Consider the following 27,835-nt stretch of genomic DNA (forward strand, 5'->3'; position numbering starts at 1 on the left):
AAGCAGAGCAGTAGCCTAACGTTAACGTTAATCAAAACGGAATATTCAGATATCAAACTGTGATGATTGTGTAATATGCAATGAACATGTGAAATCCGCGGTGGGTGCACCGTAAACCAGATAATCACTATAAACGTTAGGAAACGTCCAAACTGCCTATTGCAACCAAGCTCGTCGTGTTGTGTGCCAAACAGAACGCAAATACCCGTGGTTACTCGTTTTCAAACACGGATGTGACGTCACTCTTGAGCTGCAAGTTGCGATTACAAGACAAAACGAACGCCCCATTAAGCCTGACACTCATTTGTCCTCCTTTTGAGAAAATAACAAATAAGGTCGCCTTTTACCTCGTTAGTTTAATACTTATTGGCTTAAAATGTGTGTCAAAATAAGTAATTTCATTGGTTACATTTTCGTGTCAACATATGGCTAATTTTAATATTCAAATGAGCCATGTGCTGATAACGGAGAGAACGTAACCTTAGCTAATGTTGGTTGTTGGTTGTACAAATATGGACTTTTATCGTTGAATTTCTCCAAATTACAGAATATAATAATTATTAAATATAATATATTCTCAGCATTATGGTAATTGAGGAGAAACAGCTTAATCACTTCTGGTTTTCAAAATAAATGTATTAAGAACAGTAAGCTATAATTCAAACCTACATTTAAAATAGAATATGTTACATTAAAGTGTTTCATGCGACCATGATGAATAAAAAACATACTTAATATCAAGCATTTTTACTGCACCAATTTGGAGAAATTCAACAATAAAAGTCCATATTTATACAACCGACATTAGCTAAGAGTTTGATTGACAGCCTGGTGGTAGCAACTGCATGAGGGTGGCAATCAACACATGGCTCATTTGAATATTAAAATTAGCCATGTGTTGATAGGTCGCCACACGAAAATGTAACCAATGAAATTACTTATTTTGACACACATTTTTAGCCAATAAGTATTAAACTAACAAGGTAATGTGTCAAAAGGCGATCTTGTGAGCACGAGATACTTTTCTTGTGAGCACCAGAAACGTTTCATTTATTTTTTTTTCCCCATGTCCCTTTAGGGGCTCCGTAGATTCGTCTGCGTCAATGTATGTTTCAAGAAGATAAACATTGTGCGGTGTGAAGAGGGAGACAGAGATACTCTATATGTTATTAACATATTTGTAGTATAATGGTTTTCAAGTAAAACATTTTAAATCTCCTCTGAAAACCACTCAACTATCACACCAACCATTCATTAGCTCATCCCCACCCGTACCTTGGCCTTGCTCTGTGAGGAGAAGTGTTGCTGGACGAACAGGGCTCCCAGGGCCATGCCGAAGTGTTTGTTGGCCTGAGTGAGGCAGAGCCTGCCCAGCTCCAGCTGCTGCTCGGTGCCGTCAATCTCACGAGAAAACTCGTGGATGGTGCTGCGGAAGGCGGTGGACAGGTGTTCACTTAGCGCCGCCACAATGCGCCATAGCATGTAGTTATGGAGAACCCTGGGATAGAGGAAACAAGAAGGAGGGGTCCGTTACATCATTGTAGATTTGGTTTGGATGTAATTCTTCTTTGAACACAGCAACAGCTTTACAAAACCTTTATGAGAGACTAAAAACTAGAAGCAGTGAAAGTAGCAACAGTCAAGATTTAGCCAGTCATCTACTTGGGATAAAATGTTGTTATCGTTTGATATGTGAGTTGGCTCAAACATCCTTGTACAATTCTTTAACAGTTCCCTACAGAAACCCTTTCTCTGATGATTATTCAAAGCTGCGGAAGAGTGCCTGCTGTGATACGAACCCAAAGAACCCATTTAATACAGAATCCTTAAAGTGAAACCTTTACTGAACGGCAGCCACTGTAACCTTATGGCATAATGGTACATGCTAAAACATAAAGAAAAAGTAGCTCAAATAGAGGAGTTGCATGAAGTCAGAAAACTCACTAAGCAATGTCTGTTTTATGCAAGTTTTCTAACATTAGCTGACTTTTAGCTACTGGTCACATCAGACCAAGTAAAACTGCAGCTTCAAAATCCCTGAGTGTCTTTCTTATGGATGAACTCTTAGGAATAAATCCCTTATGAATTCAACTATTTAGTTGTAAGATGAAGAATGTATTATTTTTACTTTCAAAAGTTACATACTCTCGCTTTAATGCAAGACTGTAGTAAACTTCCTCATGTGTTCTCTTTGTAAAGTGACATCTACTGTGTCTAACTGTAATCTTTCTCCATCTGGCTCAAAGTTCGGTTTTTCCATCTGCCCTCTGAGTCACTTAAAAGTCAGAAAAGTTGGAGCGAAAACAAGACGGAGACAGTGATCGAGAGCGAGTGGTGAGGAGTCAAGAGGGCCCAACAGTTTAAGAACAGCTCCCTCCAATCCGGAGTGACTCGCAGTGGAGAGGCAGCAGAGGGGTGAGGGAAATGTCGAGCGGGAGGAGAGAAAATGGATCATTCATTTATGTATTCAAGCTGTGTCTTCTCCCCCAGACGATGGAGTGCTGGTGTGTCCTCGTGCCCCCACTGGGTGCACACATCTAATCTGCCCTGCGGGGACAAATGCCCCCCTCTCCTACTGTGAGGCTCCATGCAAACCTAAAGGCATGTTGTTGTTGTTGTTGTTTTCCCTGTTTTTTTTTTTTTATTTTCCCTATGCATGACACATATTAAATCAAAAGCGCCTTGGTAACAGCACCCTGAGGTCCTGCCAACAAAGCACTTGTGAAGGGAATTTAATTGTCGGGAAAAAGAGAGTAAGACTGGAGGTGGAGGAGGGGAGGGTAAATAAATGAATGAGAGACTCAGGTGGTGTCCTTCATCATCAAGATCATCAACATGTGTTACAGGTGTGGCTGCCTTGCTTGAGTAGCTGGTTTTTGTCATTTTGTTGCAGATTATTTGTTAGTATCGTCACACAAAAACGGACAGGTGTGAGTTTATATATGCGTGTGTGTGGGAGTGTGTACACAGAAGTGCAGCTATGTATGGAAGTCATCTATATGGTAATGGTAAACTACAGCATTTCTCTACATTTGGGAGAGATGAACATTTTACTTGAGGCATCTTGGAAGAAAAGTAATGACAATAATCTCTCAGAGTATAGCTGGGTTCACTCTTGACACAAGGGGTTAACAGGAGGTTTTGATTTACAGTTTTCAGATTTACCCACTGATAGCACCACCGCAATATTAGACGGATGTATTGTATGTGGTCAGACTGTATCAGGCTTTAATGAAATTTCCCACAGTGACAGTATTTTTCCTTCATTCAATGTGTGATATAGAGCGACGGTGGGACATGCCTATATCTGGAGTTACATCCAGGTAACTTCTATTTCACCTTGTGTCATTACTGAATAGGAGACTACTCCTGTGCAATCACTGTTCATTCATTCACTGTGATAGAGCGCGTCAGTCTTTGTTCAGCAGAATGTTTGCAGTGGAGATAGCTTTATTAGATATGTGTTATAAATAGAAGATTGCTGAGCCTTTCTTCAACTTCCTTAAAGGTCTGGTGTGTAGGATTTTGTGGCATCTTGCAGTGTAATTGCAGATTGAAACCCCCTTGCTTCACCCTCCCTTTCCAAGCATGTAGGAGAAACTACGTTGGCTGTGAAAAACGTCCCTATCTAGAGCCAGTGTTTGGTTTGTCTGTACTGAGCTACTGCAGAAACGTGGTGGTTCAACATGGCGGCCTCCACAGAAGGCAACCTGCAGCTCTGTAGATAAAAACAACTCATTCTAAGGTATCAAAAAGACGATTATAATTATCGATTATATGATTATATTATATTATATTGAATTTCTGCCAATAAATAGACCTTTAACATTGTCTCCGCTCTCAAAAATCTCCACGCCGGCATCAGAAACTACAAGAAAACACAAGCATTTACAGTTCTGGCGTGGTATTTCCATAGCCCTGGCCCTGAGGTGTAGTACCACTAACATTTTTTAAGGAGAAAAACGTCAGCAATGGTGTAGACTATGGCAAAGTATGGAGCTGTTGTGATATTTCAGCCTGAACCAAAGCTCCTTCACACCAGCACTTCCATCCATAGAGCCACACAGCTAGTGTGGCTAAAATATGTGCATTGTGTCTTAAATGTTCATTTACTTGTAGGAACAGCTGGAATGAGGAAACCTCTAGTATTAAACTAGAACCGTGACGAGGCTGCTATTGTTGAAAATGGTGACCAATCAGAATCAAGTATCCTTTGTAGCCATTTCACAACATCGTGAAATATATGTGGATAAACACATTTCATGATGTCATGAAATACAGGAAATCATCACGTTACTAAAAAAACCTTCACCCAATCACCCAACAGTTTACAACTAAAGTCGTGCTAGCAGTTTAATATAGTACCAACTTCTACTACTACTTCAGTATGTGAAGCTCATCAAACTTCCCTACAGGCTCAAATCCTCCCCCTCTCCCCTATATTGTGTGCTGTATATGCCAGTGTGTACTTAATGCTGTAATGGAGTCACAACGGTGCTAAATGAAAGCACAGGGGCTATTGGTGAGAGCGCTGTACAGATCAAGCGGTAGGTCTTAATCACCAGAGGACTGAGTGAAGGCTCATTAGCTGAATGGATTTTAATGGGGCTAGTTAGGGAGATGAAAAGACACTGTCCCTGTGCACTGCATCAACACATTACCACAGGTAATGACCCCACAGGTAATGGAGGAGGGAAGGACTCCTCTATTCCAAACTTAGAATAACTTGGAAACTGGAGTTTCATAATTTTCTATGTTAAATGATCATTTGAAAATTGAATAATGGGGCATAAAAACACACACAATCTTTCAAACTACAAAGTACAAACACCACAGAGACAGAAATTCACACATTTATTTATTATATCAGTGCAGACTTTTATCCAGAGCACCTTATAGTGGCGTGACTGCGTATATTTTCAGCTCAGGACGCCCTGCTGGGAATCAAACCCAGACTGCTGCAAGCTATAACGCCATGAAATCCACCATTTGGTGAACAGGATTCATTCGAAAATGCTTTACAACTACCTTGAGTGTGCGTTTTTAAAGGCAGTGGACCCAGCAGGAAGTGAATCCTCGACTGTGACTGTTTCCCTTCTATGGATACTCATGAACACACATACATCGTACGCTGAAACACACCTGAATAAACACACATGAAATGATAGACTCTCCCTCTAGGCTTCGAATTGTGCAGCCCAAACACACAGCGAGAATAACACACACCCAAATCCCCCCCCCCCACACACACACACCCTCGAGAGTGACGGATGAATGGATGGAGCAGACGGGGAGAGAGAGAGAGCGGTGGCGAGGGAGAGAGTGTGTGAGAGAGACGCTGGTGTTGTCATTATGCTTTCCCCTTCATTGGAGGCCTGCTCATCTGGCTAATGGGATTGGCTGCAGTCATTGCAGTGTGTGGGGACTGCACACACACACACACACACACACGTAGGGAGTGGAGGGAGAAAAAAGAAAAGGAAGATGGATGGAGGATGAGGAGATGGAGGTGTGACTGCTCTTTTCAGAAGACTTGCATGATGGGAAAGCCATCAATGTGAGAACATGCAAGGGGTGGAGAGAGGGAACAATGAAGAGGGAACTCGGTCAATACATGTCTATAAAGATGGATGGAGAGCGTGTATTATCACCAAGGGGGGGATTGAGAAATGGATGGGGAGAAATAGATGGTTAGATCAAATTGTCAATAGCAACCTCAAATCACTGAGAGTGAAGAAGAGAGGAGGAGAAATTAAATGATGTGTAGAAGGAGAAAGATGGTAAAGGAGGAGGATGGGTGGATAAAGAAAAACACCTGGAAGGAAGGTAAGAATGGTGGGAGACAAAAAAAATTGGACGGGAGAAAGCATAAAAAATAAGACGTGAGCAAGAGAAGAAAGGAGAAAAAATGAAACAAGCCAAAAGAAGAAAAGCAGAATGGTAGAGGGAGGGATAATCCATTGGTCTCTAACATTGCATCCATGTCAACACACAACTATGTAACAGACAGGCGAAGCGGAGCACCTGTCTGTTCTTTTTACTTGTCTGTCACCTTTTCACCTCTCAGAGAGAAACTTCACACTGTTCCTCCAATTTAACAAGAACCCAAACTTTCCTCCTGTTTTTCTGTATTTATACCAATGTCAGTCTGTACCAGCCTTTTCAACTGTGTTATATCTTCAAGTGTACTGTTAGACAATGTGTTTGTGTGTGTCTCTGTGTGTGTGTGTGTGTGTGTGTGTGTGTGTGTGTGTGAGAAAGTGAGTGACAGAATCCAGTGGAGTACGAAAGAGTACAAAAGAGTTTTTCTGTGGTCCATTAGATGCCTTGAGTGAAAAAAAAAACCTCTCCATCTGCTCTACTGGACAATGATACAACAGGCCAACACCTCTGCTAAGACCCCTGACTCACACTGCACGAAGCCAAACACTGGCACTCTGTGTATGTGTATGTGTGTGTGTGTGCGCGCGTGTGTGTGTGTGTGTGTGTGTGTGTGTGTGTGTGTGTGTGTGTGTGTGTGTCTGTGTGTGTGTGTGTGTGTCTGTGTAGGTATATGTGCAAGAGATTAATGTAAGCACAGACAAGTAACTCTGGTATTCTTTGGTTTTTGCCTGTCTCATGATGACTTCATGCTTTGCTCAGTTGGATTAGTGACTGGGCAATCATGTGGGTGGGTTAATCACTCTTGTTTTATCAAGCTCATGCGCTGGTGCTGTGAGAAATATCAACTCTCCATATCCCACATCAATAAAAATCAAAGAAATTGGTCAGAACTTCAAGCTGTGCTTGTAGAGCAGGCAGAGGTAGATTTAAGGAAATTCTAATTTCTCAAGGTGATTGACCTTGAACCCAGCTGTCAAATATGAGCACCTGCTTTGGTTACCTATATGTCATTTTATTTTAGGTCGTGCTAGCAGCATCGTTCTAGGGACAGAAATATTGGTCACTGGCCAGTTGGTCAGTCCACCACTTTGGTGCAGACTGAAATATCTCATTAAAATGCATGACATCTTATAGTATAAACATTGATGGTCCCCTGATGATGAATCCTTTGGTGAGATTTTTTTTGGATGATCCTCTGCGATGTGATCCACCACGAGGTGTAAGACATCTCACCAAATGTCGCCACGAAAAAGCAGAAATTCATGTCCCCCTCAGGATGAATTGTAATGACCTAGTTGATCCCTTCACTTTTCATCAAGCCTTTTTTTCAATAGCTGTACTTTGTGTTTAGCGCTAAATGTGCAAAACTTTTGTATATTGATACGTTTTTACTGCACATTAGTAAGATAACCCACTGTGCTAGTAGAACGAAACTATAGAAGAAAGTCAACTAAGCTAAGAGTGGAAGAACGGGTTGGATGTTTTCAAATGTTCCTCTCTTCAAGAGAAGCTCAGTTGGATTTAATTTCAAACCTACATTTTTATGTTAATAAACCATCAAACCAGATGATCAGATCTTCTTTGGAGCTGTATTACTCAATACTGGAAGACAAGTCAAAATGTTCCACATGTAGTGCTTGTAAGTACAGCCTCACAGAGACACTAGCATGATTTTGAAACAAAGCAGCAGTTTGTGGTAATCTGTTACTAGGAAGAGTAAGGACATTAACACATTTTACCTCACAGGAGGAGTAAAAGAAGGAAGTGGATTTTTTTCTGACAGGATTTTCCCACTGTGAGTGCTAACTTCAGTTTCCTGGTGTCTGTATTTATTTGTGTGCATGGGTGTTGCAACAAGCTGTGTGACTGGTGATTAATAGGTAGCGGTGGAGAGATCCCTTGATGTAAGGAACCGGGACCTTTCTCATGAGCTATACTAATGAGCAACACCCCCCAGGAAATGGCAGAGATCTTTTCCTCCATTTGAATGTGTATAACTGTGTGTGTGTGTGTGTGTGTGTGTGTGTGTGTGTGTGTGTGTGTGTGTGTGTGTGTGTGTATGAACTAGCAATGCCAACCTTTGTTTAAACCCAAATGAAGACCTTCCTGGGGAACCTGGACACAGACTGGAGGTGGGAGAAAGATGGAGAATGAGAAAGCATAAAAAGAAAACGTATTGCAGGAGAGAGAAGAGGGAAGGGATGAGGAGCAGGTGAGGAGGAGGATGACAGGAGGTACAGAAGTGACAGAGGCAGAGATGGATAGAAAACAATGGAAGAGGTGCAGATGGAGAGAATAGGGAGTGGTGTTGGGGGATTGAGGCAGAATTGGGAGAAAGACAGGGTTATCATGCAAAGTTGAGAAGGAGAGCTGTAGCGATGGAGGAGAAGGAGAAGCAGACAGATGGAGAGAGCTAGGGAGCAGGGGACTGAAGAGACAAGAGTTTGGTGAGGGGAGGATGAGAAAGAAGGAAAGACACTGAGTCAGAAAGTTAGACTGAGAGAGAGGAAATCTTAAAAGTTCAAACTGCTACCTCCCACTGTCATTGTATGGAAGAGAAAAGAGAAGAAAAAATAATAGACTAAAGGTTTTATTAATTGTTACTCTCAAATTAGTAAAAGTAACTTTTTAAGTCAGAATTACCAATCTCTCTACCAATTTTACACAGATTCATTTACTTGTCAGGAGTACTACTCATCACGTGAAAACAGTTGTAACGTCCTTTGAGGCTCTCCATGTATGACCAAATAACCCTGATGATGTCATGAGGCTGTGGTATGTGCTTGGGTGAACGTAGTGTTTAAAATATGTGGGCATTTACCAGGCAGGGAGGGTTTAGCGAAAGACTATTGAGTTGCATTATGGGAATCGTTGGATTCAGTGTTTTTGGAACTTCAATCACCTCTTAAATCTGCTTCAACTTGAATGAATGATAAATGCAAACTCCGTGCACACAACATTGTGACTGAGTATCCGATTCGTTTGACTTGGTGAATTTCAGTTTTGATCTATAATTCTCATAATTTTGTCTTGTTCACCTTAGACCTACTATTTCCAAATTAAGCATTGACTTAAATCAAAAGACATCTTTGCCTTTCTAAGTCAAAATTTGGACTTTATCATTATTTTCTGATTTATTTATTTTTGATTCACTGTAAGTGTTGTTATTTTTATCATTACCAACTTTTCTTTTTTTTTCTTCCTCCTTCTTGGCAGAAATTGGCTTCCATACACTTGAGCTCATCAGTGTGCACAGTAGCTAGTGTACTTTAAAAGATATTATTCTGACCTCTTCCTGATATTCTACACAATAGCCACTCTTGTCACAAAGTCTCGGGTGGGAGACCTGAGCCTGGCCACATGTTTCAGTGGGTCATTTTGTTGAACACAAGTTGTTCATTTTAACCAATAGAAGCTAAAATGATGCATGTTTACCAAGATAAATAGAGCCTATTTTGTCATCACATGCTTAAGATGAGACTGGCATTTGATTCTGCACTAGCAGCACTAGATAGTAATAATAGAACTCAGAAATAAGAAGTTGATTTGAACTTTCAGAGTGCAGCTCCACACTAAAGCCCATATCAGCCAAACGTTATAGCTGACTGAGTGAACGTGTGATCAAAACGAGAGAAGACAGGATGTCAGATAGACACAGGTGGAGGGAACAAAAGACAGGGAGGGAGGATGATTGAAACTTAGTGTAGAATCTATTACTAAAGCCATCAGGGGGGATGGATGGACAGGCAGCTCAAAGAGAAGATTGGTACACAACAAGGGAAGAGAACCTGAGGAGAAGTGAACTTGGGCTAATGGATGTGACAGTGGCGAAGGTAGCTGTACCTTTACAAAGAGGATTATGAATCCCTTAATGATACACCCCTAACTCAATACACATGCATGTTGGAGTGTTGTGATTAAAAAGGACATTTCACAAAGACGGGAGAGCAGCAGGAGACCAGATGAAAGAGATAAGGAAAAATGAAGCACCAAACAGTGTAGAAAATTTGATATGGAAGAGATGTTTACACTGATGGGAGCTGAGCAAAATCCCTGCAAAAAGAAAGATCCTATCTTTTGTTGTGGCTGATAAAAGTTAGCAGTATAAAACACTGAAGTGCAGAATAACATTTATTTGTATCCTATAAAAATGTGAATGGAGAAAGAAAAAATAGTAAAAGTAAGGCAATAAACTGAGGTAAGAGCATTTGTGTGTATATATATATATATATATATATATATATATATATATATATATAAAATATATAAGGGTTAGGGTTAGGGTCCATAGTGGACATTTAGACCAGACCGATGTTAGTGTCACACCAGTTCTTTGTTGTGCAGAAAGGATTGCTGGTAAACCCACATCCAAGCACAGCTTTGCTCTAATCCTGTTCTTTTTGTAGGCAGGACACCTTCCCTCAAACATCTGTACGCAGCACTGTTGCAACACCTGTTAGTGAAAAGTTTGGCTCTAGCTGCTGGATATGTCTTGATCTTTTTCTGATTCTGTCCTCAGCACTGGGGCAAATTGAGAGGACTAGTCACTTACAGGTTCAGGCACTGATTGGTTAACCTGAAGGATAGACGGGCGGTGGAGAGTTATACTGTACAGTAGCCTGGGTCCATGTTAAGCACTTGAGCGAGTACTCAGTACAGATAATGTACTTGTATGTATAATGTGTGTTTGTAAATATGGCAACTTTTATATAAAAAAAGCTCTCATGATCAAAAACATTGTCCTTCAATTCTGAGGCTGTTCTGCAAATAGATTTCTAATAAATATAGCTACTTCTGATCAACACATCCCATTTTCAGTAAGTCAGTTTAAGGACCACCCATATCAGCTTCAAGCCCCGCCCATACAAATACAGATAATTAAGCTGATCAAACAGATCCAGGTACAGATAATTGTTTACTGGCTTATCCCTACTACTTAAGTTGTGTCAGGTACGTAACCTAACTTGTAATGTTTTTCTACCAATCCTAACCAAGTAGTTTTTGCGCATAAACCTATGCAAACTGCAACCATTTCACAACAGTAAAATGTCAACCAACAGTGGAGATGTGCATGGCACTGGCTGTCTTGTGTTCAGAAAAAACTAAAAAAACTTGTCCTGGGTAAAACAATTCTAACATGCTAGCCTTTTTGACTGTGTGAGACATCCCAGATGCAGTGCACTTGTCGTCCACTACAACAGCAAACAATTGATTGTTGCACCTGACGCCCATTGTCGTTTCCAACGCTCTGAAAACCATTCATCTCCACCATCGTCTCATTTGTTCACAGTAGGAATTCTGAGGTAACTGATTTCACAGACACACATTTCACAAAGAACCTGTGATACGACCTTATATTAAAAATCTGAACTTTGTCAATTTGGTAATGTCATCCACCTCTTATAAAGTTAATAAATGGCATTTTTACTCATTGATTACATATAATGTGTAGGATTTATCAACACTACAGCAGTGTGAAAGCCTTGGACTTACAGCATGGTGGTAAATCTGAAATGGTGAGATGAGGTAATAAAATGACCAACAATGAAGGTACCGTGATGTCATGAACTGGTGAGTCATGAAATTACAAAAATATCTGAATAGGTTATGCTGCTATACAGACAGACAGACAGACAGACAGACAGACATGTATCCAGTCTCAGACATAAATGACAAGCAAGTAATCCACCCGCCAGTCATCTGGCCAGTCAGCCATACATGAGGGCTGAGTGCTGTTGTGTATTTGTGTAGAGCACAGTGACTATTGGCGAGCTGTCAGTTGCTGTGACATACATCCTGACGTGCAGCAGCCCTCTAAGGCCTCCCCTGGAGTCTGTCAAGAAGAAGAAAAGAGTGTGTGTGTGTGTGTGTGTGTGTGTGTGTGTGTGTGTGTGTGTGTGGGCCGTCCACGTGCGTCTGTCTGAGTCTGCAGGTGGTAGAAAGGTGTGGGTGTGGATCAATAATAATCAGCTGCAGTAGAACTGGAAGTTCACCCAACAGTGACTCACCTCAAACACACATACACACACACACACACACACACACACACAAATGCCCACAGAAATACATGCACAGCAGCATTCAAAAACCAATCCATACGCCTCGTGACACTGCGTTGTAGCCCTAACTATAGTGACAGGCCTAAACCAAAGGCAATACACACCCAAACAACCTCAAACAAAAGCGCTTACTCATGCTCAAAAAGTACCGACTAAAAAATTCCTGCGTCTAATTTCATCGATTTTCCATACACCTCAGTGCCCTCATCTTTCTCTCCCCTCGTCCCTCACCACTCCACCAACCCTCAACCCCCACCAATCCACCCGTTTTCTCTTTCTTTACCTCTTCGAAGTGGTCTTGATGATGTCGGAGACTTTCTGGATGTAATCGGTGGCGAGCACCACGATCTCTTCGTCCTCTGAGAAGTTGTCGTGGAAGATTCTGTCCAGCAGGCGTTTCCAGTGAAGCTATAGCGAGAGGAGGAATGATACGGTGTTACTTTTTAAGGAGTTTGTTTTTTCTCCCTTTTCCACTTTCAAAAAAATGAAACCATGCCAGGACTGCTTTAAAGCGGTGGTTCTCAGTGTGGGGGTTTCATTTTTGATGATAGTTTTAGCTAGTGTGTGACAAACGCTATCAGCTTCCAAATCAGAGTGCGCCTGTGCCTCCTGTGCCTGCCACTCAATTCACACAATTCTAAACATCCAACATGCTATAAAAACAACAAAATGAAATGACTGAAAATCTCCAGAGCCCTACAAACCTGTACCTGCCTCACAACCACAAACTGACCCGGTACTGAACTGTACAAGGCCTAATTGTGACCTGACCACAAGCCTTTCTGTAAGTCAGCTGTGACCCATTAATGTAAGACCTGTGGCCGGATGTGTAAATCTACTCTGTTGTTTGTTTGACATTAAATAAATGAGGCAGAGTTTAAATGCATTGATTATCCTGTATTCATAGTTTGTACAAATTTGGAGGGCAGTATTCATGCCAGGCAGATTCACTCAGCTGTCTGTTCACTGTCAATTGCACTTTCTCTGCACATCTCACCCTTATAGATATATATGATTTTAATTTTGAGCTTGTCAGAGGGTTAAGTAAATGTTAATTAAAGAGACTGAGACCCCTCAAAAAAAAAAGAAACATCACTCTTTGGTTGAACTGTTGTGATGAAACCTATGACAAGAGATTGTGTGTTGTCACAAGCCACAAAGGTTGAGACCAACTGCCTTGGACCATCAGCAGTAATCTATTCTACTTTAAATGTCATCATGTTACTCTTTGTATTTAACTTTGCTTCTTGCAAACAGTGTTTCTTTTGGTGAACTGAAGCCATATAGCTGCGTCTTTTTCCTGCGTGAATCTCTATCCTATAATCTACTTCAGTCCATGTTTTTTCTTGTCAGCAGCCCTCACACCCGTTTTATTCCCCCTCATTTTTTTTCCACGCTGCCCCTTTTTTCTGTGTGTAGTTTTTTTGGTCGAGAAGCTAAAAATCAAACTCTTTATCTTCCTCTCATTACATGCCCAGATTCCATCTCTCCTCCTTCCCTCCCTCGACCATGAAGCATCTTGAGGATTCTCTGTCAGTGTTCCCGCTGCTTCAGAGGAGAGCCTTTTCCTTCTCCTCCCTGCCTGTGTCTCCTTTGTCTTTCCTTTTCCTCTCCCTCCGTCATTTCTTTCACCCCCCCCCCCATGTCTCCTCATTCTCTCCTTTTCATCTCCCTGCATCTTTCCCTCTATCCCTAAACCTCTCCGTCTACCCCTGCAGGGCGGACAGCTTTGTGAGTCACTTAGGCCTCTATATGTGTGTGTGTATGTGTGTAAAGTGCTTCACCACTCCCTCCCTCCCCAAACACACACACACACCTTCCCCCTGTGCGCTACCACATTTGCCACACTACTTAAAATGCTCAGTTGGAGTTCAAATCTTAATCCATCACGTTTGCTTTGACCTAAAACCAAACGTGTATATAATGGGTGTGTATGTGTGTGTGTGTGTGTGTGTGTGTGTGTGTGTGTGTGTGTGTGCAGTACTCACATTGGGAGCGATGCGCTGTAGCTGCCTGAGGGTGATGCGGTTATACATGGTGCTGATGTCCTTTCTTTGGTCATCATATTCTGACACAGTGATCTGCAACGAGAGGAGATTTCACTCAACACTACACACACACACACACACACACACACACACACACACACACACACACACACACACACACACACACACACACATACAGATGCACACATACACGTGCATGGGCAATCAGCTCACATTGGCCAGACGGGTCTCCAGCTGTATAATCTCCTTGGACTTCTGCGTGGCGTTGTGAGCTCCCAGCATGCTCAGCAAGCGCTCCATCAGGGCCTTGTACGCCGCCAGGATCTGGGAAGCACAACAACATCAGAACTAATAGACGGGAGGAGCTGCGACATCATCAGTAATGGCCCGATGACGGGGGTGACATGTGGCAAAGTGGACAGGATAACAAAAGCACAGTGGGTGACAGAGGAAAACAGGTGGATTGATGAAGAGGAGAGAGAGAGGAGTCAATAGGGCAGATGGAGGAGGAGAGAATGGAAGGAGGGCAGTGGGAGGGGAGGTTAGAAAGGAAAAAGGGTAGAGTATGAAGTAAAGGAAACGCAAAGAAGAAAAGAAAAGGTGATGTATGTGAAGGTAGGATGGAGAAGAAGGGAGGACGAAGTGTGGATGGAGGCATCAGGAAGTGAGGTTAAGAGAGAAAATGATGGAATGGAAAGAAGGGAACCACGGGGGGAGGTTAGATAAATACGTGGTCTTTGGGGGAAAAAGGAGGATGTAGAAGGGATGATGAGAGAGGTAAATGGTGGGGCGGTGTTAAAGAGGTAAAGAAGCATGTTTACCTTTACGCTGTCCTCATCCTGTCCCAGGTAGAGACTTCTCTCAGGCAGCGTGAGCCCCTCCTGATCAATCTGTGCACACACACACACACACACACACACACACACACACACACACACACACACACACACACTAATGCAGTAATTACATTTTTTCTGGTATGTAGTCACATGTGTTGCTAAGCTCGCAACAGATGCATATTCAAAGGAGTTTTTAATATTTCAATAATCTGTTATAATGCCAGCATTCACAAGCCACTCAACACACTGAATGAATTATTAATGGCATTTAATAAATAATGCCCACACGTACGTCATTCTGTGTGCTGGACTGATATTCATCTTTTATTAAATCTCAGATATGGCTGGCTAATGTTACTCAACTTTAATATCGTTGTTGTCCAATTCAAACCATGCATCCACAAACGTGTTGATTTCGAATTTTTGAGATAAACTGAAGGATTAAGTATTCCTTAATGGGTTTAGAAAATTCTCCTACTTTCTTAAGCCAAACAAACCACTCTAAAGCCTATTTGATTATCTGAAAAATGCATTGTCACAAAGCTGAACACAGCTGCTGTGGTGCCAGTGACAATATTGGATATTTCCCCTGATAAGCATGTTTTGGTTATTATTACTTTTTATCAAACTGTGTATCAGAGCAGATGTTGCAAACCTCCTTCAGTAAAAGCTGTTCTAGTAAACTTCAAGGTTCATCTACTAGCTTTTTTCCGGAGCTTTCATCCATATCTCAGTGCCAGCAAATGGAACTTGTTCAGGCGTCATCACGTGGCCGAAGTGCAAAGCTTCAGTCACGTGGTAACAGGTGGTTGTATACGTGTGGAGACAACTGAGCAATTTCGATATGCTGAAGAAGGTTTGCGAGAAACACTCAAAAGCTCAGGAAAAGCCCAGCAATTGAGCCTGGACTTTAGAATATCTCATCACAGAAGTGTTCCCAAGGTCGAGAATGAACTTCTGTGCTCAAGTTTATTCACTCTAATTTAAAGGAACATTAAATTAATACCTATGAATATTATATTCCATTTCTGCTAATAGATCCACCTAAATGATACACACTGGACCTCCATGTCCTTGCTGATGGTGCACCTAATGAGTCAATGTCATTAGTGTCCTGTGACTGTGATGTTTCTGAAGATTGGAACATGGCATTCTTTCACAAATGTTCACTCAGTTCCAACATCCTTTTACCTACCCTGATTGCATTCCTGGAGGAGTTTTTGTCGTCCACGTTGACAGTGAGGGAGAAGAAGACGGCAGTGCTGTACACCCCCTGGGTCCTGTACAGCAGCTCATTGAAGTCCGGCCTCTGTGGGGCACCCTCTCTCTCCCACCCAGCAGCACCGGGAGGAGCCCCCACCAGATCCCACCCCCCACAGCTGTCTATCACCTCTGTCATGGGGTCAGAGCCCAGCTTGTCGATCTCCTGGATATTGACGCAGGATCGATAGAACTCCTTGACCTTGCGCTCTGCTGAGTTGGACCCACGTCTCCGTATGGGCTCCAGAAGGAGGCGCTGTAGTTTCTCCTCATTGTGCTCTCCTATGGCGGTGATGATTCCGTAACTGAGCTTGTCCTCTGGGATGCCGTGGCGCCTCAGCCAACCACCACAGGCGAAGGAGTAGAAATCCTGGCAGGGCTGGATTGTTGGGTCAATATTGGCCTGAACAAAGCGTGCCGCCCGCAGCAGGGAGCGTTTGCGTTGGCAGTCCTGTCGACACTGTGGGTCCTGCTGGGCGTCCAGGGAAATGTACTTGAGAGCCAGCATGCTGCCCAAGATAACGCACATTCCTGCCGCAAAGACCAGTGCAGAGAGGAGGCAGATCTCCCTCCGGCTCCATCGAGGAAGCCCTCCACTGCTGCTGGTGCTGCTTGGATCTTTGTTTCGACCGTTGGACCAGGTCCCTCCTCGGGTACGCCCCACGTGACGGTCCAGGCTGCCTCCCAGATGAAGGGTCATGCCATTGCTGAGGATGTCACTGCTATAACGGCCGCCATATTTCACTTCCTGGAACTCATCATAGTGGGCAGTTAGTGAGTATGTCTTCTCCATGGCAACGGCCTGTGACTAGGTAAGAAGTAGCAAAAGGGCGTAGAGAGAAAGAGATGACTTTATTCTATGCTTAGTGTACAGCCATGACCACTCCTACCGAGACAGAAGGGTGGACCCCCACTAGAGGGCAAAACACTGAAATGATGTCAAGATCCCGTTGACCCTCTTTAGGCAAAGTCCCCTTTATTCTTTTCAAATCAAAAGCCGGCAGAGCAAGGGCTTCCCATTGTGCACGAGGAATCTCATGGGTCCTGCTCTGTCTCTTTCATCCTCTCTCCCTCTGTTCCCTTTCCATTTGTTCTGCTCCCCTCCCTCTTTCCAACCAGTTACAGGTCACCTGTCGATAAAAATAGAAATGAGACAGGGGAGGGCTGTAAGTCGAGAGAGCGATAGGAAATTGAATCCACGATTACAACAGCAGAGAATGACAAAATAGCTTTTTTGCCACATTTTTCCCCGCTTTGTCTCGTTCTGTTGTTTGTCAGCTAAAGTTGTTGGATTGATTGGTGATAGTCATCCCTCAGGGAGACGATGTCCCCGGGTGACTCACAGCTTTGGATGGATCAATGGAGACAGGAGCAAGGAGCTGAGCATCAGCTGGGCATGGAGAGGTGTGGCAATCACCATAACTTAGCTTGTGTCAGTCTAAATTGATGTAAAACTTTATATTATTACAGAAGGACATGGAGAATTTATGTCCTTCGCCACCACACCAAACTGAAGAAACACACACACACCTACAGCACAGAGGGCATCAGCTGATCCTCTATGGAAATTTTAAAGGAATAACAAGCTATCGTATTACAAGCAGCTGCCAAAATATAACTTGTATGCACTTACATCCCACTGTGTTCTCATTCATACTTACATATATGATATATATGATGTATATCATAATATATTATATATATTATACACCTAATTAGACATTTTCAACACAAAGACCTACAATACACTGGATTCACAGAATGTACATGCAGTTATGTCATGCAACAAAAGCAACCAGACTAACTCAGACACACAAAATATTTTTTCAGCTGTTTGCATTCTCCTTTTCTTCTGCTGATGTACTCTACATGTAGCCTGTAGGCAGTATCCAAGCCTTTAGATAGAGAGACTGACTGATAAATTGTTTTTTGGATCCTGTCCCAGTGTGAGTTTGCAAGCCCTTGTGCGTGTCTGTCTGTGTGTGTGTTTTCAGTGACTCGGCGCAGTGAACTTGCTGAAAGCTGTGAAGGCGATCTGTGAAAATTGATCCCTGTTATCTCCTCTGAGAATAGCAAACTTCAGCACTGATGTCTTTAACAAGCTTTCCCTCGCCTTATGGGAGTGCTGTATGTAGATAAGAAGGAAAGAAGAAAAAAGAAAGAAATAAAGAAATAAGAAGTTTAGTGTTTGCAGGTAAACAGAGAGATGAGTAGAGGGTATCTCAGACTGTGAGAGGTAGTAATACCAATCATGAGGGAGTGGCTGATGGGTTGTGAGTGTGTTAAAGTATTATGTTTTTTGGGGGAAAGGAAAGGACAATGAGAAGAATATAGGGAGGAGGGATGCATGGGTGGTGCAGAGATAAAATTCTTCCATACCACTGCAGAGATCTGGTGTTCAAATCCCTGTGGCGATACCTCTGCCTTAGTTGTGTGTTTGGGTTGTGTGTTTAACTGTGGAATAATTTTCATATCAGGTCATTCTGAAGTGTTAGATTCATGTTCTGTGCCAATGCAGTAAGAAGTGAGCCCTTTACACAGCAAGGTAGAAAGGAAAGTCTGAATTAAACTTTCCATGTAACCATGAGGGACATGAGATAGATTCGCAAGAGAAATGAATGATAGCATGGACAGTCAACACATCACATCTGCAAACACTCAGTGAGGTCTATACAGAATACTGTGTGCTTCCGCTGTCCTCCTCGCTGTCGATTTCTGCATCCATTTGAGTGCATCAGGAACTTAAAGAAACATACCAATGGTTTTGCAGGTTTTAGCCTATTTACTCCAAATCATCTTTGCGTTACAGTTAGTGATTTTGCTGCAGTGTTTTAGAAGTGCGATGCATTTTTACCCACGTCCATTGGCTTTTTCAAACACTCTTAAAATCTATAAGTAGACTCTTGAAACTTTGTGTAATCAATCAAATCAAACAGTGAACATCGAGTCTACATTCAGTTTTGTCAATGTAATATTATCATTCCTGCGAACCCGGTGCAGACTTTTCAAATCTGCCTAGTGCCTACACTTGAACTGCATTACCATGCAATGATAACGTAACTGCCAAAAACTTTGTACAGACTTAATGCTGACTGTGATTGATCAAACATCTCAAACAAGTTTTAAAACCCAAATGAAATCACACATTTAAACATTTAATCAACCATTTTTTTTTACTTTGAGGGGTTTTTATGCCTTTAGTGGACTGTGATGGCCATACATAGACATAAATTGGGACTCAGCCTTAGAACATGGGACACATACTCTACTAGGTGAGGTACCGTGGTGCCCCTCAATTGTTTTTTATTATTAAAATGAACAAAAAGAGGTCTTTTGGGAAATATCAGAAATGTTTCAGGCAGCTGGAGGTGCTTGTCTGTGTTTGTTTGACAGCAGCTGGAAGGCTGAGCTCCGGCAGTAGAACAACAGACAGGGTACAGCCTATATTACAGCGTTTTGTCAGTGGTACTGGTGAGTAGGAACCACAGCAGCATCTAACTGAACCTAAGTGACATTTGCTGGTACATTTGTTCAATGTGCTGCAGCTGAGCAGCTAATTAGATACCTCCAACTTGAATGCTTGACAACTGAATGGCTTCCTGTAACTCCAATCCCTATACATTTTTCCGTTGCCTAACCAATGTTGGCATTAAATGTTCAAATAAAATGCATAGTGATAGGTAATTCTGGGTTTTGCAGTATGAACTAACATCAGCATTCTGTGATAATTGCAATGTCACTGCTCTAGCGACCCCTATTGTTTGGTCGGGGTGCTTGAGTGGTGGACGAGGGTACTGGAGGGGACAGCGTGAACTCGTTTACATGCCTGTCCTGGTGAAGCTAATGGCCGGCAGGTGAAAAGAAGCGGCTGGTGACAACATGTGGCACATGTCTGCCTACACTCTCCCCATGCCAACAGGGATGACAAGTGCAGTGCAGAGGGGAGCGGGTATTCAAAGTGGGAGAAAATGGGGAGGGGTAGTGTGTCTCTGTACGATGTCATTGTCAATTCAGCTTATCATCCATCAATCCTCTGCCTTGTTACACACACACACACACGCACACAATTACAAACATGCTGTTTCTATGAAGCTGTATTCGGTCACTTTGAGCCTCATGCACTTCATGCATCATGAGCACACACTCATTGCTTCTATATAATTGATTATAATGTAAATATTATTGAATTGATGCATTCTCTCTTTACAACTTTTCTCCCCCTCTCTTTCAAATGCACTTTCTCATATGTCACAACTCCTTAAGCATTATAATAAATTATGCATGAAACATGCATGCACACAGACACACACACACACACACACACACACACACACACACACACACACACACACACACACACACACAGAGTGGACACCCAGTGTATGGCTAATGGATTGGATCTTGTGGGTACCATCACAGGGAAAGGCATGTGTGATGAATGGCTATTTACCGAACATGACAGGGCCTAATATCTGAGAGTTATTCTAATACTGCTACACACACACTCCCGCTCTCTCTCTTTCTCTCTCTCACACACACACACACACACACACACACACACACACACACACACACACACCACATGCATGGACACTTTAAAGGCATCAAAAACACAGCCCTGGTGAAACATAGCGTAAAGCATAGTTGTAAAGCATTTCCCATACATCTTTCTAGCAACAGACAATCCTTTATTCAATTATAGCAGGGGTTCTAAAAGTGAGGTCTGGGGGCCTTAAGGGTCCAGTAGATGGCACCAAATGGACCACCAGATCTTTTAAAAGTAACTTACTTTAGAGTAAAAAGTAAAAGTAAAAATTAGCTCAGTTGGTGGACCTGGCGGCCCATGTATGGAGTTGCTGCAGCGGCCTGGGTTCAAATCTGAACTGTGGCCCTTTGCTGCGTGTCATCCCCACTCTCTCTGCCCCCCTTATCCTGTCTGTCTTCAGCTGTCACTATCAATAAAAGGCCAAAAAAAAAGTGAATGACATGCACAGTCACAGTATTAAACTGTTCACAAAGAGAATCCAGAAATTCTGTCCTTTTAATTTGCTCTTTAAGCAAACTGTCCACTTTGAAGGCTGGGTGGACCTCTCTCTTACTACAACCAAATAAATCCTAAGAGAAGATCAATGATAATCAATAAGTGTGGGTCTCTGACGGGGCAGGTTCCCATCGCTCCGTAGATGGATCACAGTTCTCCTAGCTTAAATTTTGGAGGACCAATATAAAATGAGCTCTGCCCAGATAACCCAATGTATAACATAGACAGGTAGTAGTGGTTTGAGTTGATTGATCAGTAATGTTACAAGCGAAAGTGCATGTTTTACTGGTGAACTCTTGTTCCCAAAAGCCCCAAACTCCAATTCCCCTGAAAGTTCCTGAAATGAACATATGAAATGCTCTTTGCAAATGTGTATCAGCATGAGCTGTACTGAATTATCCCCACAGACTTTTAGCGCTTTAAGAATTACAGGCTTTGGGGGTAACACATCAACACAAATTGTTCCCCCATGGTCTGAGAAAGCAGTCAGATTTGTTGCTACAGAGACGTAGAGTCACCTGAGGTCAACATTGTCTAGTTGCAAAGTTAACGATTGCTAGAGGGCACATTAAACAGATCATAAAATATAGCCGTTAATACTAATTCTGTCAGTATTATTTACTGTTGAATCAATAGCAACAAAAACTGTCCCACCTTCTTGTCTGTAACCAAATATGTAACCTGTTAAACCGTCAGCATGTATCTCCTGCTGTTTAACTGCACAGGAAGCATATGCCTTTAGCAACTGTTAACTTATCCCAACAATGCGCATTATACTCTGAATGTTACCGTCACTTTCCAGACAGCCTAACTTACACCCATTAACATAAATTCACTGAGAGCAAACTCTTCTCCCGTTTGTGATGATATTTGGTGGTAGCCAGAAATAAGAGCTTAGGGGGAAACTCTCTGCTTTTATCTCCTCTCAGGCGAGTTACGTCACCTGAAAGCCCTCTATAAATGGGTTTATTATCCCCTAATCAAAGTGGTCACAGAGCCTGACCCAAAAGCCTCACGGCACTCGGAGGGTTCAGCGTGGGAGTCAGCCCCCTCGAGCCTTATCGCTGGTCGCCAGAGGCTGCAGTAGAGCGCTATGGTTTGTATGGGCTTCAGATTTGGACACACAGCTCAAGGGTCCTATATAGAACCAGGAGATACTGCCTAGGCTTGTACCAGAGCAGAGCCTCCTTTGTGGTGCTATTAAAAACTAGTTAAGCGTTGTGTGAGTATGAAATGTTCAATATTAAAAGACATTTTAAGGAGCCCATTGGGCTCTTTATTTAAAATGTATTATTAAAACAGAAGAGTTTGAGTCATTCTAAAGAACAACTGGACTGAAGAACCCTTGAAAAACTCTCTCCTTCACTCCCTCCTCTCCTCTCCTCTTCTCTCTCTCACACGCACGCACACACGCGCACACACACACACACACACACACACAGGTATAGGTACAGAGTGCTCAGCTCACATACTGTAACTCTATTAACCTTAATAACTCCTTTTGTGTATAGAGCAGAGAGCTAAAATACAATTCAAATATTGACATTTCGAACACTTCAGGTGTACATAGTTTAACCTTTAGCCCTTCTGCAACACTCTACTGGTATCTCTACTCAAGTACTGTATTAGAAGTACTTTACATTGTTAGGTACCCCTTTGGGTGTATCTCTATGGAGGGAGGTTTGACAAGTTTTTACTATTTTATTCAGCTTTTATGGCTTGTGGTGTATGATAAAACACTATTATACATTTATGTAAGGAAAGGCTTAACTTATGTTCTATCAACTTCTCAACAAGCCAATAAGAATTCATTTGCACTGTTTTTGAACGGGATTCTGAATATTGAAGAGAAGCGCGTCTCTGGCGTTGGGCAGAGCAGTTAAACTGATGAATGAGTGTAGGGTTGCGGTGTTGAGGCTGATACAGAGAGCGACTATTAGTTATGATTTCAAACTTTTGGGGCGATGCAAAAACTCGTGGTGCGTAAAGACGCAGAGCAGTCTGCCGCTGGTGCGCCAAAAAGAAAAGGAATCATTATGGGCACAGAGAGCACTTACTTTTACTCATACGGCAGACAATTGATGAATTCTAAAGACGTTAGATCATTTGTATCTGGTCGTTTTATCCGTTTTTTCCCACCTGTGATGATTCGTCGCAAAGGACTCAAACAGGCCAAATGGAAACAGTAGAAAAATAGATTTATTATAGGATAAAACACACGTAAACATATAGTTACTCTCCACTGAGACACATTGTTCTTCTGTGAAAAGTACAGTCAGTCAGTCAGTCAACTAAAGTCATTTCCAGACCGACCGACCGCCTCAGCATCCACACATCCAATTTGATATTTCTTCTCTTTTAGTGTTTTGACAACTGGCCGACAAAATCATCTTATTGCTGAGCATCAAAACTTCTAGACCCGTTCGTGGACGCCGAGAGGAAAAGACTAATAACTGAGTGGACAACTCTCATCAACGTGTCGGCTGCTAAAACGTGACTTCCAAGTTAATCTGTTGATATTTATCCCTAATCCTCGCTCCCCATAGTTAAAGAAACACACAAACAACACGATCGAATTTGTATTTAAGAGAGCCCTTAGCCTGCCGTGTACACTGGCTGGTGGGAGACCAGCGTCAGTACGCTCATTAGAGGTGTGGATTGCCCCAGAGCGATGAAAACTTGTGCAAAAAGACCTTACCTGTGGGGAGTAAATCACAATCGCCGGTGGCAATGTAAAAGTGGCTTCGCTATGAGTGTGCAGATAGAGGAGATCCACTCCACTGACGGGTCCGACTGGATTATCCGGTCCCCCTCCGGAGAGATAGGCACACACCGGGATCCGCACCGCTTTCTGCCGCCGCTGCAGCCTCACAGCCTCCGATGTATGGAGGAGAGAGAGAGCGAGGGAGGAGAGAGAGGGAGAGAGGAGGGGGTCCTTCGTTAACAAGGTAAGGCGCGCGCGCGCACACACACACACACACACACACACACACACACACACACGCTGAGCAGATGTTAATCCTTATGTCCACTGGCTGTGCTTTTTATTTTTCTCTCATTGGTGGTTTGTTTAAGTAATTGGTATCTGTGTGAGTGAGTATGAAGCCAAACGCACATTATATATTGTTTTTAAATACTTTAGAAGCAACTACTGCTTAACATACAGCAACACTTTTAGTTATCGTCAGTTCAACTCCTGCACATTCACACATATTTCCATCTGCATTAAAATAAGACAAATATTATCTAATACATCACAATGAAAAGAAAAAACATTGTATCCTATAGCAGTTATGCAGATTTAAATATATACAATCCTACCAGCTCAGCGGGAGAACATCCACTCATTTCCAAATGAATGAGTCTATTCCACTGATTAATATTATTGGGCTGCAACGTTTTATGGTACTACCAAATCACAAAGTCTATTTTAATAAATCTTCTGGTCTAAACAACCACTAAACATCCGCTGTGGAAACATTAATCTCAATGTTGCCTAAAAGTCACACAAACCCAACTAATCAAACCAAAAGGTCGACTAATATTATTATGCAAATTAGTCGAGTAACTAACTGGCCATTTCATTACCCCGTCCTTCAGTGAGAGCTTATATGGAGAAGATTGTTGGTTTATTTTGTACACTGTAGCCACAAATATGTTGTTTTTTTCACCTTTTGTTTGTTCACTTAACAAAATAGAAACCTGCTCATCACAATGTGCCAGTTTCCAAAACTGCACTTGATTAACATCCTTGAAGCTTTATTAAAATGACACATAACAACTAATGAAAAAAGCTAAATAGTCTGCTTTCTAAGTGTGCTCTGCTTCTGGTCAGGGGCAGATCTAGAGGGGTGGTATAAGGTTGCAGTGACCACCCCAAAAATGTCTGGCCATCCCAGCTGCCACCCCAGTTTGGTGCCAAATGCTGTCAAAATTAGGTTAGGTATGGTTTTCGAGGAAGAGGACCCAAATGCAGACACTGAAGCAGAGCCGTTTGTGTTAGCGTTAATCTGTGATACAATCTGTGGTAAATGAACAGGTTTACAGGTGGCAACATGGAGTGAGTTTAAACAGGCACACAAATCCAACAGGTTAAGGCGAGTAATAGACCAGCAGTAGGTCAGAAATAGAGGTGGATGGTAACGGGCAGGTTCCCAGAACAGTGACGTAAAGCAGGCAGGAATGGTAAATTTAAGTAAATTAAAAGCTGCACAAATCAATATTAATAATTATGTGTAATGTGAAGTGGGTCATAGTTTTTCTCAGCTCTATGCATTGTTTTAGGGTCTTTCAGCTCATTGTTTTAGGTTTGCAGCCCACAACTTTACAGTCGTGGTTCAGTTTTTGGTGTTACAGCTCTTATCTATCTCAGGCAGCTGTTTTCAATAATAAAAAAAAAAAAGCTCCGATAAACCCCTAAAATAATATGTTTACAGCTTGTTGCTTTACCCCAAAGTAGTCTAACACTGAATTAATGCAGCTTTAAACTAATGTGAGGTTATCGGGTATTTTTATGCGATTCAGACAGTCTAGTGGGACATTTGTATTTAATTAGAGGCCGCAAACTCAGGATAGATAATGATTAACCTAGCACAAGTCCTGAGTTACATTGGGTCCAGTTGATACTAAAGGCCTGTTATTCCATACATGGTAGGATGGGGTTGTAGCTAAGTGGCAACGCTGCCATATATAATGAAATCAATTTACAGATTAGTTTCCCACCTTTTAAGGCTGCCACCATTTACAGTACCTCAGTATATGCTACACATACATAATCAAAGAGAAGTTAGCAATCATCGTGAAGTAATTGGTGATGTGTGAAAGTTCAAATAACTGACTGTCTGCCCACCTTTTCTTTTACCTCGACTGCAAATTAGTGTTTCAGTCCTCCCTCTTATGGATGTGATTTCCTCAGTTAATTTACTTTTAGCTTGAGGCCATTTTATCCCACTTTTCTCAGCAGTTCCAGGGCTCATTTTGCTAACAGGTAACAACAGTGAGGGAAACGAGGCAAACCAGGCACACTGGCCTATAATCCGGCTCAGTGAAGCAGTGGATTTGGGTTCAGCTGTCAGCCTGCATTGAAGCAGGACACTTGGCAAAATTATGCCGCAACACTTGCGGCCTACCGACCCAGAATTATAACGAGTGCCCCAGCAGACCAGAGAGGAGTGAGAGAGCGCTGTGCAGCCTGGGGGACGTTGATGATGAGCAGATGAGCTGGGATCAATGTCGGGAGTTTGACGAAAGAGGAGGGGAGGGAGTGTATATGGATGACTGGTGTTCAGGTCCCTCTGCACTTTGATTCATCCTCATTTTTATTAGGGTGTTATTTACACACCTGCTGCCACAGGGACAGGCAAGGAAACTCACTCTCTCCATCTCTGCCTGGCTCTCATGCACACCCACACACACACACACACACATATACAAACAATAACACCGCAAGCAAACACACACATCTGTGCTAACATCCCCCAAACACGTCCTCTTGACAATAATCGAAGAGTCTATAAGAGCTGCAGACTACAAGTCTATTTTTGAGTGTCTAAAAATATCCTTTTTGTCCTGGTTCACTTGATTCATCAAGGTCCCTGATGAAGCAGACATCTCAAAGGAAGTTAAGTCAGGGACAGAGATGATAATACTTAAGTGGCATACAGTGGGAAGTGTGCTGATTTCACAAGAACATATTAGTCAGTATGACCAGTGATGTATACTCCACCTTCCCCGGGGATGGGAGTAATAGAATTACAGAGGTAGCCTCCAGGTAGCTCTCAGGTTTAGCCAAACTGAAGATGGATGGAGGTAGCTTGCCTAAAAGGTGCAACAACTTAGATAAGAGCAGAAGGGAGGAGGACGAGGGGATGTTTTTTTCTCCTGTCTGCTCAGCACCTGAGCCTGACCCCACCCCATGTGTCTACCCCCTCCATCTTCCACTCAGACAGAGTAATGTGGAACCAGGAGCACCATTTATATTCCTCGCCCCCCCACCAGCACCCTACCTCAGCTGTCTGATAGGCCGATCCTACCCCCCGGAGGGGTTAAAGAGATGTGTATGTGTTTGTGTGTGTTGTTGTACCTCTGTTCTTATAAGAACACGTTTTCTGAGAGGTCTTGATTCAGGGTAGAAGCTTCAATATGCAATATTTTTTAACATCAATGCATCACTATAACATTAATCTGATATAATTAGTATAATTACCATAAATATATTACATTAGTAGCTTCTGCTTCATGCCAGAGGTATTGGCACTGGTGTGATAAGATAAAATGTTCAACCACATTTCCCATAAACCATCATGCCTCCCGTTGAACCCTGGAATTATACTTGTGTAGCATAGACAATGATTGTGTTTGTGCACATAAATTATATTTTGTTTTGTGCAAAAGGCCTATTACTGGCAGGATTATTAGTTACTGGGAATGTAGCACTGGGAGAACAGTATGTAAAGCAAAGCTACAGGTAAGACGTTTATAAAGCTTTGGTTAAATATTAAGTTTTATAAACCTTTATGAAATTCTTTGTAAGTTAGCCAGTGTGTAACATTAAGGTGAAGCTTTTGGCAGAAATGGAAAATAATATTCATAGGTATGTTTTCATTAGTGTATAATCACCTGAAAATAAGAATTGTTTAGCTTTTCTTACTGTGACGTTTTTATCTACAGAGATCTTCTTCCACAGCATCCTCCATGTTGAACCACCATGTTTCTACAGTAGCCCAGAACGGACAAACCAAACAC

General features: G+C 42.3%; 1 protein-coding gene across 2 annotated transcripts in view; it reads right to left on the minus strand.

Moving 5' to 3' along the window:
* Positions 1–24,003, minus strand: part of LOC127362550 (endothelin-converting enzyme-like 1) — a 47,028-nt gene extending 23,025 nt beyond the window's left edge. For both annotated transcript variants that reach the window (XR_007884479.1, XM_051398366.1), the window contains exons 1-7: positions 23,790–24,003; positions 15,986–17,180; positions 14,773–14,841; positions 14,165–14,275; positions 13,931–14,023; positions 12,226–12,350; positions 1,276–1,498 (exon numbers count right to left, since the gene is read on the minus strand). Coding sequence is in view for 1 of the 2 variants with exons in the window: in XM_051398366.1 (XP_051254326.1) it covers positions 1,276–1,498; positions 12,226–12,350; positions 13,931–14,023; positions 14,165–14,275; positions 14,773–14,841; positions 15,986–16,843 (1,479 nt within the window). In the remaining variant the exon portion in view is untranslated. The remainder of the gene's footprint in view (positions 1–1,275; positions 1,499–12,225; positions 12,351–13,930; positions 14,024–14,164; positions 14,276–14,772; positions 14,842–15,985; positions 17,181–23,789) is intronic.
* Positions 24,004–27,835: the final 3,832 nt, after the last annotated feature.

This window comes from Dicentrarchus labrax, unplaced genomic scaffold, assembly GCF_905237075.1.
Source record: "Dicentrarchus labrax unplaced genomic scaffold, dlabrax2021, whole genome shotgun sequence".
Taxonomy (NCBI): Eukaryota; Metazoa; Chordata; class Actinopteri; family Moronidae; genus Dicentrarchus; species Dicentrarchus labrax.